Below are 12,705 nucleotides of genomic sequence, written 5' to 3'. Positions count from 1 at the left end.
GCGCCGCACCTAGATCCGTCACCGAGGCAGGATAAGCCGCCCGACACGTTGATCGATCTCATTCGCCAGCCTGATCATGATGGGAACGAGCAGACCATCCCCTTACTCCTTCCCTCTTTTTCCCTTCACATCTTTCAGTGCCTGAATCGCGACCGTGTTGATGGAGGTGACATCCTCCGTTGAATGCAAAGTGGGTGCGCGTGAAGGTCAATCGTAGCACCCAACCCAACAGGACCGCACCTTCGAGCATACGTCTATCTGTCAATCACGAAACCATACATGCCATGGCGGAGGTGCTCGGAACAGTCGTTGGAGTTGTTTCCCTCGTCATCCAAGTGAGCTCGGCTATCAGTGCATACATCGAAGGAGTCCAGTGCCGCAAAGAGGAAGTTGAATCAACCATTCGGTATCGGAGATCATTTCAATTGCTTTTAACCCAGATCGGTACGCTCAAAGATAATCTTCCGACGTCGTCCGTTCCAAGCACAATAGCCCTGGATGGAGCGCTGAAAGCTGCCGGTGCCCAAATATTACAGCTTGATTCATTCATGGGCAAGGTTCTAGTTCAGGACTCGTCTTCATCATCTGAGACGCCAGCCAGCCACAAGTTCCGCGATCAGAAGAAACAGCTATTTTACCCTTTCCGCAGGGACCAGTTGATTTCACTGGACAAGAGACTCCAAGCAATAAACATTGCCCTTCAGTCAGCGATGCAAGTAATGGAGTTGTATGAAACCTGTGGTCAATTAACATTGTCACTGCTAACACAACACAGGGAAATATCAATGGCCACGCAAGTCTCCGTCCGCCAAATTCACGAAGAGACATCAATGGCAAACACGATGCTGCTCAATATCAAGACTGACTTCGCCCGGAGTATTCAGCAAAACAGAAGCCATGATCTGGCGATTCAGAACGACATGGACGAGCTGAAGTCTACAGTAGAAGCGCTGGCATCTTCGAACTCTGACACTTTGTTGACCATACAGAGATTGATATCAAAGCCGGATGTGCTTAGAACCGTCTGGTCAAGAACCATCGACGTTAAACCGAATCGCCCACTGTTTCAAAAGAATACATCTTCTGACGGTAAAGTAGATGACGAAGCAGAGGACGTCTATACGAGCTTTCACTGTAATTGCGATACTCGACGCCGCCTGAATCGTAAGGTTTGGCGGTCTGGGCCAACCCTTCTGGTGAAAGAGGTAGTCGACAAAAGGCCTCATGTCCCTGGATGTCCATTAAGTGTCTGCATTGATGGGCAAAATAAATGGACCGCCGGGGTCTCTACAGGCCTGTTTCGAGGGCTCGTTTCAGTAGCGGTAACCATCACGACTTCCACTATTCTTGGTACGGGTGGCTTCTCGATATCGCCGTCATTTACGTATTTCTCTATACGAAATACCAGTCCTGCTCGAGAAGCCATCCATGTGCTCGGTCAAGCTTTCAATGAGAGGAAGTGGAGCGGAAGGAATTCCCATAGCCTGATGCGGCGTGCCATCAAGACCATCCAGGCCAGCTTCAGCTCCAGGACTTCATCACCGTTTGACATGGACAGCAACGGGAGGACGTTACTACATGATGTGCTGATGATACAAGTCAACACTAATTCGAAAATGCCGCGAAACGAGATTTTGAAGTTTTTGGCCATGGCTGGTGTCCCGCGGGATCGCCCGGACCGACGTGGAGTGTAGGTACTTCGAACACTACCTTAGGCTTGGAGGCGCAGAGCACTGATATATTCGTAGTTACCCCTTCCAAGCCGCCTTTGGGTCGATGTTCTTCCCCCAAACTCCAATGCCAGAGACCGTACAGATGCTCTGCCCAGATGATGGCCTGTTCAGTCCCGATATTCAACAGCGGAGAAGAGGTTTGCCTAACTGGTTCTTCCTGAATATCCACGCAAAAATAGTTGGTACATCTCCGAAGTATGCCGAATGTAAGATATGCTTTTCTAGAAATGTTCCAGATGATACATCAGGAATCTGGCTATCTGGGCGGAGACCTACTTATATTTGGTCCAACATTCTGTTTCATTCTAATGAGTTCTCTATCCCTGTCGTCCCTGTCGTTCCAATATCTATTCCTCACACTACCCCTATCCTCGCTTCTACCTACAATCTACTATGACCACTACCCGTCTGGGTAGCTGGAGAGCTAGAAATATCCGCCAGAATTGCGAAATTGTATACCCGGAGATGACAGCTAATGATATCTAGTGTACGAGGGGCATCCATCAGAAGCAATAGTCCGGCGCAATGTGCCAGCCTTAAAACACGCCTTAGATTGTAACATGTCTTTGTCGGAGTTGGCTACACTCGATGCGTTCGGCAATACCTCTCTGAATCATCTACTGGCCTGGCCGGAGGGCTTCAGGCTTGTGCTCGATAGATTTGGCAGAGGAGTGTTTGATGCATCCGGCGACGCCCTCACGCTGGACTATGCATTGTTTTGGAGTGGTCGTATTTGTACCAGTGAGCGATCAACTTTGTGCCAGAGTGACTGCTCATGTACGAATGGACTTCGGCTCATTATGAGCTCTGACGTTGAATGTATTGCTAAAGCCACAAGCGGAATTCTTTGGATGGTTTCCGTACTACACGCATCCAAAAGAGCTCGCGAAATGGTCATTGGGCGCCTTAAGGATGCAAGACAGGAGTTGAAAGAGTTCGCTCTTCTGCTTTTGGCGCCTGAAGAAATTGAGAAATGGGACCTCCGGTGCTCCAAAGTCCTGGACCACCACACAGGCAGTGTGATTACCGCACTCAAACGAAGGGGACATGTTGTTCCGCGTCCGCTGGCAACCCATCCAGAATCTATGAAAGACGAACTATGGTCAGTCTATCTCAGTCTGGCTTGTTATCGTTTAGACGCAGCGCCGGTGGCAGAAACATTCTATCGACATGGTTTCTATGATGTAGACTTGCCAGACTCAAGCGGCTACACCCCGATAGCGTATGCGTTCAACCCCGGATATGTAGCTTGGTTGATTCAACATGGAGCAAAGCTCCATCTTCGTATTCCGAAGACAGTTGAAGGGCATGTCGTCGCGCACGACCTGTCCGCACACATGATTGGATTGTTTGAGTCAACGACTGCGCAAGCATTCAAGACGATATTTAGATCTATGTGTGAACACTGGTATCTTGATGCATGTGTCTGTGGTTGTTCAAGAGGAGGATGCAACCCATTTACGGGTACGTGGATGAGACTGTTCCGCCGGATCATTCCCACCGACCAACATAAATCACCAGCGCATCTCCAGTCAACAGCTGAAAATATCTGCAGAATTACAGCCAAAGTTGAGTCAATAAAAATGGACTCAGTAGTATTTAGCTTAGCTTGTTTGCGGGCATGCACGTTTGAACTGCTGCCTTTAGCACACACGTGCTGCCGCAGCTACCATGAGTACGGTGAGTTGAGTGTTCAGACACACGATATAGAAAACAGACTTGAGATAAGGGATGAGGACGCTTTGGAACTCCACAGGCTAGAGGCTCTGATTGAAGAGTTTGAGAAAGAGTTTGCCAAAATGGGATCTTCTCTGACCACGTTGATGCAAACATATTGGTCAGAACGAATGGGTACTGTGCTCCGCGAGCTTCAGGATCACCGACTCAGCGAAGACGAGATTCAGAACATTGAGATGTTGGGTGTGTGTCTCCAGACCCAAGATCAAACGAGCAGGGAGGACGAAGTCAAGGACGATCTTTCTCAACTGGATTATTGGTACCGAAAGCTTGACGCTTTAGTTTAACGACAGGTTATGTGGTACCGCTTTTATTCTTGTGCTGCAACACATGGCTATCAGAACGTGAACCGATCTGAAGAGATGTAACCTTCATCCATTGGTATTGTCTCTCTCTCCATCTGTTCCGGAGGTGCAGTTGATTTGCAGGAGGTTGTTATCCAAATTCTTGCACTCATACACAGGAGGCTTTCCGCTCGGCACGGTGACTGTGACGTTTTCGGCGCGAATGTTGCTGCAACGCTGCATGATCAGGTATTAAGTCAGTGCCTATCCGAGACTGTGATGTAAATGCTCAATGATCTGGGTTAACTTACGTCTGGGGCACTGCAAACTAATGTCCCGGCCTGGGGGTCAAGCTTTGCTGAGGTCGTGCCGTAAATGTTCTTGAGCGTGATATCGGTGATGGTCAGGTTGGCCTTTGGAGAAATCCTGGGTTAGCACGTAACTTCAAGCATACGTCAATGCAAGTAAATGAAGCTTACCGGGTGCTCTTCGCAAAGAGTCTGGTTCTTCTGGCCATAGCATTGGGTGATTGTAATGGCACGATCATTGTTGATGTTCTTGAACAGATCATACGTAACGTTCCTCACACGACCGAGACCACCACCTCCGTTGAGGAGAGTCTGGAAGGATGACTCAATTCCTGGCCAAACCTTGATGCGAGCAGCATCGCTAGCGTCAGCCATGGTGATGTTGTAGATGTAGAGGTTCTCGACAATATCGGTCTCGCCCTTGTATTGGCCGAGAGATCCAACGCTGATGCCGTGTGACCCGGTGCAGTCAAGGTTCTGGATGATAACGTTCGTGCTGTTCGGCTTGAAAGACACGCAGTCTAGAGAAGATCAGTCGCGTCCCCAAATTGCAGTAACCTGAGAACCCACCGTCGGTGTTGATGATGTACGAGTCCTGGATGACAACTCGGTCGGAGCGATACGTGTCCCATCCGTCTGAGTTGGCGATCTTGGTGCCGTTTGTGCTCTGTATGGATGTCAGAAACGCAGATAGAACTGTGAAAGGTTTGCCACAAACCTCTGCTCTCAGATCCATGTTGCTGATGAGAACATCAGTACTGTTCGCAATCAGGTTGAACCACTGCATACGTCAGTCATTAGTGTTTAAGAGAGAACATCGTTTGAGATCTTACGTTCGGCGGATTGCGCATGCGAAGGTGGGACATCGTGGCTCCCTTCACTCCCTCGAAAGAGAACAACATGGGCCTCAGAAGCTAGGACAGAACAAAGTCAGCCAAATGACTACTGAAATAATTCGCCATACTTCAAGCAACTACTTACACTGCTGTTCGTCTGGATCGCGACCCAGTAAGCTTGGCCACGACCATCAATGACAGACTGATCATTGCTCAAATCACCGTAGATGTTGATGTCCTCTCCTCCAAGCTTCCAGAAGACTGACTGGTTCTGGAAGGCGAACTTGAAGCTGTTTTCGGCCCAGTAATAAGGGTCATCGTTGAACTCAATGGACCCGGTGATGACCACGTCAATGTGCTTCAAGAAGGTGAGATCCAGGGGCGAGCCGATGAGGTAGGACTTGTCGAAGACAACGGTGCCACCATCGTTGCACTTCTTGAAGGCGTCCAAGATCTTGGGCGCATCGTCTCGCTTCTCTCCGCAGCCAGGCTTGACGTAGCAGTACCGGCCCTTCTCTCTGGGAGGAGAGTGAGGCATGTCCCGTCCGGTGTTGTAGGGAGCTGGCACAACATGAGGACGTTCGGGAAGGGTCGGCTTCGGCGAGGCAACTGATGCGGCGGAAGATACCGGTAGCAGGGCAGAGGCCGCGGCCAGAAGGCTCAGTGCAAGAGAACGCATGGCTAGAACCGTTCAGCAACAGATGGGGAGATTGAGGTGAACAACGCGACGACCACCACGCATCGCTCATTATTCGTCTGAAGTTTCCATCTTCATATATAACAATTACTCGGAAATTATCCAACTCTAATTAGGTTTAGGTAAGGTACCACGCCCAGAGAATCATAACATCATCTGTTAATGTTCAGCGCAACGATACGCGGAAGATTTGTGGGGTCATGTAAAGGTTGTTCGGTTCTGTCGGTGAAAATTCTCGCGGAGCCAGGGGCAATCTTTCCTGCTCAATCTTCCGCCCACGGCGACCTGCTCCCCCGTTCTGACTGTTGGTCGAACTGGTTAAAATGCCCTGCGGCTGAATTCTGGGACCACGCGGCCCCGCATGTCCAACCCCGCGCGATGGGGGAGTGAGATGCGGAGAAGATTACTGAGGGGGTATGGATAAGTATGTGCCCACTGAGGGTTTTCCGCTTGATGAGCCGAAGTTAGTGTTGAGGGGTGTTCATGAAGCATCCTTCCCAAGCTACCGGGATCATGCTTCTTTGTGGGTTTGTCGGTGTGAAAGAGTTGCTCGCACGCCCTTGGTGTTGAGATCCCCGACTGCAACGAAGAAGTCGTGTTTGCAAACAACGTCGTCGAGTGTTGTTTCAAACATTTCCCAATCGAATCTACGAACGACCGTCGCCGTGGCAAGATACAACTCAGCATAGGCAAGACTGAGAGCGCTGTCAGTGGAAACTCCTGCGAAGATGTTTGTCATGGAAGGGTTCGGCTTACTTTATGCCAAGACACTGTCGACTGCCTTTTCCGAATGATACGAGGTACTTGTCTAGCCTCTTGCCTTGTTTCTCCGCTTCCAACCACCTCTCGGGCTTAAAAGTCTGAGGCTCCGGGAAAACTGATGGATGCATCAAGACGAAATATGGGGTCTCTGATACGGGTGTCTGCGATGCAATCAGTGGTTGGCGGGACAGATGCGCTGATCCGGGGCAGTAACATACCCCTGTCGGAATGACATGTTCCCCATGCTGGATGTCGTGGTGGGCAATGCGTGGGAGACGGGTCGTAACTCCATATGAAAGTCGAAGTCCCTCGCGAATAACAGAGGTCTGGAGAGTCAATTGGAGACGAGGCATTTTACTAGCACGATAGGAAACCCACCAGACAAGGGAGCTTCTGTAAGTCAGCCCAACATAGAATCTCCGTTGCACTTGGCATCGCCGCGTCAATTTCGTCTCGTAGCCTCTTCAGTGTATCGGGCACAGATTTGAGATAAAAGAGGATTCGAGTAAGGGTTTGGGCTGTTGTCTCAGACCCTGCGCCAGTCAAAATCTCCGCCTCGTCGCACAACCTCTGCAAGGTCTTCTCTTCTGAAGGCAAATCGCTGTCGCGCAGCATATGAAAGATGGTTCTCGAAGCAGCCCCTGGCTGGCTATCCTTTCCGTCTAAAATTGGCTCAATCTGTTGTTTAACACCCGCTTGCCAGCGAAGCAGATGGCCAACTGACGGGTTCATCGCAGAAACAGTTGACAAGGGCAGCCTTTTCATGACCGGCAACATCCAAGGGAATTGCCGACCAACAGCCCCGCCTTCAAACGCCCCGATGATGGTCTCTTTCCATATCAGTTTGAAGTCAGATTCGTCCAGATACTTCCGATCATTAGCAAAGGCGTAATCGCATATGATGTCCATCGTCAGCGCCATGAACGCGGCATCAAGACGGACCACTTCGCCCGTCTGCGCGATCTCCCCAAACCTCGCCGAGAGCTTCTCCACCTTGGACCGAATTAGCGGCTCCAGTTGGGTCACGGAGCGGACCGAGAAGAATGGGTTCAGAGCCCCGCGGCGCCGCCGATGCAGATCATGCGGCACAGTTGAAAACGAGCTGCCGTCCGCACCGGCGAGATTGGTCCACCACCGATACTTGTCGGACTTCCTATTGGATGAGTAAAGTTCATCGTAGAACTCAGGGTCAACGATGTGCAGCTCGTATGGGTTGATTCTGACAATGGGCCCTGTGCAGTGTCAGAAGGTGACACAATGACTCAGGGGGCTTTAGGGGGTTCTTCTACTGACCGTATTTCTTGTGCATGTCCTCGATGCGCCAGATGAATGTCCCTCGCTTAACCACGTCCCAGTAGAACTCATTCCATAACGTCAATGCCGCAAGTTTGGTCCCTGGAAAGTTGGATAGTGGTGAAAGGAAGACCCTTCGAATCGCGCTGATAGTGAGAACCAGCAGAGGACCAGCTCCAAACAGGAGGAGAATCACGCTCCAATCCATCATCTTCCGATTGTGGTCCAAATCTGACAGGCAAGGAATGCTGCAGGATACTGGATCACTGTCCTGGCAGGGTAACCAGTGAGACTTTGAACAGTCCAAGACCTGGTGTCGATCACCCCGCTACCTGCTTGAGGGATGGCCTGACCCCGCGAAAAATCATTGAATTCCAGCGGTGAAAACGCCATCGTTCAAGTACCATGTGACTTGCAAGACGCTATCGAGCCGCCATTCCTGATTCCTCTCGATCGATAACGCTAGCAGGGTTCAGCGTGGAGCAGAACAAAACCTTCTTAGACGCTCTCAGCATGTCGATTGGTTGCAATTGGCAAGAGCACGAGTGACGGAGGGAGCATTCAGCAGACGACTTCCCATCACCATTTTGATCCCGCTCGACGATCCAATGCCCTTCCTGGAGGAAACTGATGGCCAGTCAGCAGTCGTCATCCAATCATCACAAGCGTTATCTGCGTGTCGTGTTCCCTGACGCCACATGGCGAGCCCCGTTTATCCTTTCGGCCCCGAAGACCGCCAGAAAACGATGTCACCTCCCTGATCTCATGTCCCCACGAAGCCAGCATTTCCCCCTCCTTGCCACTTGTTGTGAATGTCAGTAGCTGCGTACTGTTTTTGCCCTTTACCTGAGCCAGGCTGTTGAATTTACTGGCCAAGATCGACAAGTTGCATGTCGTCCAGTTGAGCTACTGAACGGCCATTTAGCAGCATTTGGGTATCCGGCTCATTCGATCATGACCTCCACAACAGACGAACCCTTACGGGCCACCGACGCCGCCGGCTCCCCGAAGTCAATCAAGTCGGCGGGGTCCCGTGCCGGCACACGCTCCCCGGGATCGCCACCGCAAGCTTCAGGATCCGGGTCCCCTGCTGGAGCTGCTGGAGCTGCTGGAACAGATGAAGCTGTCGAAGCAGAAGACACTCATCCTGAGTTAGAAGCTGAAGTGTGCTATTTTTACTCCTAATTAGGGTTGCGACCAAACTGACGAGTTTCACTTCGCAGTCTGATCTTGGTAGCGACACCGCTTCCAACTATGCCAGTGACGTTTCCGATACCTCGAGTGTGACATCTTCGATCTTTGACTACGAATATGAAAATGGGCGTCGGTACCACGCATACCGAGCTGGACAGTATCTGTTGCCCAACGATGAAACCGAGCAGGAACGCCTTGACATGACACATCATGTCTTCTTGTTGACTCTTAAAGGCGAGCTTTGTGCAACTCACTTGGATAATCCTCAAAAGATCCTCGATATTGGTACCGGCACGGGCATTTGGGTTTGTCTCTCAAGACACCGGAAATCCCACAGTTTTACTAACTCGAAAATCCCAGGCTATTGAGATTGGCGATGCTTTCCCTTCAGCAGAGGTCACTGGAACGGACTTGAGTCCAATTCAACCAATTTGGTGAGTTGCGGCGCTGTCGATAGCTGGATCTCCTGTCTCATGTCGATAGGGTTCCACCAAATGTGCGCTTCGAGATTGACGACGCCACCCTAGAGTGGACGTTCCCCAAGAACCGTTTTGATTTCATCCATGCCCGCACTCTTGCTGGAGCGGTTCAAAACTGGCCTGCTCTCATCCACCAATGCTATGAACACGTTAAGCCTGGAGGTAGCATCGAGATATCGGAAGGCAGAGCCAACTTCTTCTGCGAGGACGACACTCTCAAGGGGGACTCGGCAACATGGCAGTGGCTTAGCGAGTTCAGGAAGCTGAGCGCTCCGCTGGGTTTTGACATTGCCCCTGCACTTCCTGACATGCTAAAAGGTGAAGGCTTTCAGAACGTGAGTTACATGCAGAGAGTCGTCCCCATGGATACTTGGCCCAAAGACCGGGAGTTGAAGGAAATTGGCCGGTGGTTCAGAGTCCAGTTCCTGGAGATGGCCTTGGAAGCGTACACTCTTGCCTTGTTTACCCGAGCCGGTAACTGGAAGAACGAAGAAGTTCAGGTTTTACTGGCTCTGGTGAGAGAAGAGCTGAAGTCGGATAAGATACACTTATACACCTGCACGTAAGGCTTCCTTGCTTGATTACACTGATACGACGCTGACCAAAAAAGCGCCTTCGTCACCGGAAAGAAACCTTTAACTGCCGCATAAGCTTTAAGGAACAGACAAGACCGATCACAGTTCTTAATGAAAGACATGGGGATATAGGCATAACGTCCCACACCCACTTTTGGCCACCCCCCACATTTGGCCACCCCAAAAATGCCTCACCGCCATGATGACCACCAACTTCAACCTTCCACAACTTCACCAATTTTAATCCAATCGCCCTCATCTTTCGTATATATCTTCTTTTGATCAAGATGCCTCAATATACCGAAGATGACATTAACCAGGCTCTTGAAGCTATCGCACACGGTACTAGCGTTAAAAAAGCTGCATTTGAACGGGGTATACCACGATCGACGCTGAAAAATCGTATGAAGGGTCATCAGGCAAGGGATATAGCCTTTTCTGATCTGCAAAGACTCTCTGCAGGCCAGGAAAGCCATTTGGCTGAATGGGTTCGAATTCAGGCTGCCTTAGGCCTACCTCCAACTCATCAACAACTCAAGGACTTTGCTGAACGCATCCTACAGGTCCATGGAGACTCCCAGCCTCTTGGAAAGAACTGGGTACAGTCTTTTATTAAGAGAAACCCATCTGTAAGGGTCCAAAGAAGCATAGCAATCGATTCCCAGCGTATCAATGGAGCTTCAACTAATGTAATCAGGCAATGGTTCAAGCACCTCGCCATACCTGAGATCATGGCCATCAAGGCCTACAATCGATACAATATGGATGAGACTGGTATCCTAGAAGGTAGAGGATCAAATGGGCTTGTTCTTGGATCATCAGAAACTCGTTCTATCCGCAAGAAACAGCCTGGATCGCGTGCTTGGACATCTCTGATCGAGTGTATCTCTGCAACTGGCAAGGCACTGCCTCCACTTATTATATATAAGGGCAAGAATGTCCAGCAGCAGTGGTTCCCTCTAGATCTGACGCCATATGAATCCTGGAAGTTCACAGCTACAGAAAACGGGTGGACTTCAGACTCTACAGCTGTCAAGTGGTTAACAGAGGTCTTTATCCCTTCAACCCAGCCAGGGGACCCCTCAGAGGTCAGATTATTGATCTTGGATGGTCATAGAAGCCATGAGACTACTGCTTTTATGTATACATGCTTCAGGAACAAGATATATCTACTGTTCTTGCCAGCACACACGTCACACGTCCTTCAGCCACTCGATCAGTCGGTTTTTGGGCCCCTCAAGGCAGCATACAAGAAGGAGCTTGGATTACTGGCTGAATAGGATGCTGGTACAGTTGTGGGCAAGAGAAATTTCGTTATATGCTATGGCAAGGCGCGTAAGGCAGCCCTGACAAGCAAAAACATCATCAGTGGCCGGAAATGGACTGGTTTGTGGCCTGTCAGTATGGCTAGACCCCTCATGAGCCCTCTGCTGCTTGAGAACACTTCAACCCCTGCCAAACCAGCTGGTCAGGTCTGCAAAGGGCTCTCTGATGGCAAAGCAAGCGAAAAATGGGCGGCAGATACATCAGCAGTCCCTTGGTCAACCCCTAAGAAGAGGGATGAGCTTCAGGATCAGTTCAGCCTGTTCAGTAAGCTGGATACCGATGAGCATACGCAGCGCCTGCTTTTTCGGAAGGTTCAAAAGGGCTTTGATGAGAAGGCATACCAATTGGCAGTAGCCCAGCGAAAGATTGAGGCACTGCAGGCAGAGGTTGATGCCAGTAGGGCCAGGAAACGGAAGAAGGTCAGAATGAGCCCAAATTCGAAGTTTGCCGATATTGAGGCCATTCGGAGGGCTCAAATCGAGGCGGGCGAACTTGAAAGTAGCACAGATGAATCCAGCGAGTCTGAAAACCCTAGTGACAGCGAAAGTTGCATCGTCGTGGCATCATAATACATATAAATATTGGTTGAAGTTGATGTGTATAAATGTGAGGGCATCAAAAATGGGGTGGCCAAATGTGGGGGGTGGGCAAAAGTGGGTGTGGGACGTTACTGCAAAAATTTAGCTATGATGTTTATTTTATTTTATTAAGCGATTAAAAGACATCAGACAGTCCTTGTTTCCGGGCATACCGTAGTCCAAGGCCTCGTTGCCGTTAAACGGCACGACAAATGGGAAATTCGATTCTTGGAGTTGGGTATCAGTCACAGACAAAAGAAATCACCTGTTTGGCTGCTCTTCTAGTCTCAAACACTCAAATCAATCTCTTGTATCCATTGGACTCGCTGGCCCAAGCAACCATAACTTCAAAAAAGATCCACCGCAAGGAACAAAGATCAGCCATCACTGTGCTGAATCCGATGACAGAACAGTCTTGAAAGCCCTGATAATCGGGTCGCGAAACCATTCGCTAGCATGAAGCCAGCGTAACGTATTGAAAGGACCAGAGCCAAGTCTCAGCGGTTAGGTTGAGTCCACCGTGCTTGGTAATACGGATTTGGCGGTGGCCGCTCTGTACGTGGAGGACCGTTGACTTTAACCCTTGGTCTCTTCGGTGCGAATTTGACGGCAGGCTCCTGCCAGCCCTTCTTCTGCGTCCGTCTAGGACCATGCTCGTTTACAACCCAGGGCTCATGCTCATTCACTGTGAATGGCGGCCGGGCCGGCGCCGTAGGATAAGGCGGATAAGGCACCGGTTGGCGACGAGGTCTTCTGGCGGGCCTTCTGTTCCAAGGGAAAAACGCAGGAGGCGGTGGTCGCGGCGGCGGCGTTTTGACTGAGTACTCAGAATATGTAGTCGTTGTTTCATCGTCGTACATGCCAGTGTATGATGAAGGTCTTGGTTTCGGGCGACGATTCATG

The 12,705-nt window shown here is 50.3% G+C and overlaps 4 protein-coding genes across 4 annotated transcripts; 2 read left to right on the top strand and 2 right to left on the bottom strand.

The window, feature by feature from the left end:
- Positions 1–284: 284 nt before the first annotated feature.
- CGCA056_v007533 (uncharacterized protein) lies at positions 285–1,098 on the top strand (the record flags this gene model as incomplete). The annotated part of the gene is made up of 3 exons (XM_037322781.1): positions 285–727; positions 776–1,043; positions 1,096–1,098. 3 exons carry the CDS (start codon positions 285–287, stop codon positions 1,096–1,098), a joined length of 714 nt encoding a protein of 237 aa, XP_037180283.1.
- Positions 1,099–3,841: 2,743 nt separating this feature from the next.
- On the bottom strand, positions 3,842–5,577 carry pgaX-1-0 (Exopolygalacturonase X-1; the record flags this gene model as incomplete). The annotated part of the gene is made up of 7 exons (XM_037322780.1): positions 3,842–3,991; positions 4,066–4,167; positions 4,234–4,583; positions 4,633–4,729; positions 4,781–4,843; positions 4,896–4,976; positions 5,044–5,577. 7 exons carry the CDS (start codon positions 5,575–5,577, stop codon positions 3,842–3,844), a joined length of 1,377 nt encoding a protein of 458 aa, XP_037180282.1.
- A 529-nt stretch (positions 5,578–6,106) lies between these two features.
- sdnE-3 (Cytochrome P450 monooxygenase sdnE) lies at positions 6,107–7,861 on the bottom strand (the record flags this gene model as incomplete). The annotated part of the gene is made up of 5 exons (XM_037322779.1): positions 6,107–6,290; positions 6,352–6,518; positions 6,576–6,683; positions 6,736–7,589; positions 7,651–7,861. The coding sequence occupies 5 exons, from the start codon at positions 7,859–7,861 to the stop codon at positions 6,107–6,109; spliced, it is 1,524 nt and encodes a 507-aa protein (XP_037180285.1).
- A 743-nt stretch (positions 7,862–8,604) lies between these two features.
- Positions 8,605–9,973, top strand: CGCA056_v007530 (Secondary metabolism regulator LAE1; the record flags this gene model as incomplete). The annotated part of the gene is made up of 5 exons (XM_037322778.1): positions 8,605–8,814; positions 8,874–9,149; positions 9,205–9,278; positions 9,328–9,885; positions 9,934–9,973. 5 exons carry the CDS (start codon positions 8,605–8,607, stop codon positions 9,971–9,973), a joined length of 1,158 nt encoding a protein of 385 aa, XP_037180284.1.
- Between the last annotated feature and the right edge of the window lie 2,732 nt (positions 9,974–12,705).

This window comes from Colletotrichum aenigma (genome assembly GCF_013390185.1).
Source record: "Colletotrichum aenigma strain Cg56 chromosome Unknown KSG_Cg56_contig04, whole genome shotgun sequence".
Lineage (NCBI taxonomy): Eukaryota > Fungi > Ascomycota > Sordariomycetes > Glomerellales > Glomerellaceae > Colletotrichum > Colletotrichum aenigma.
The sequence above is the reverse complement of the archived record's forward strand: the minus strand, read 5'-3'. Positions and strand labels throughout refer to the sequence as shown.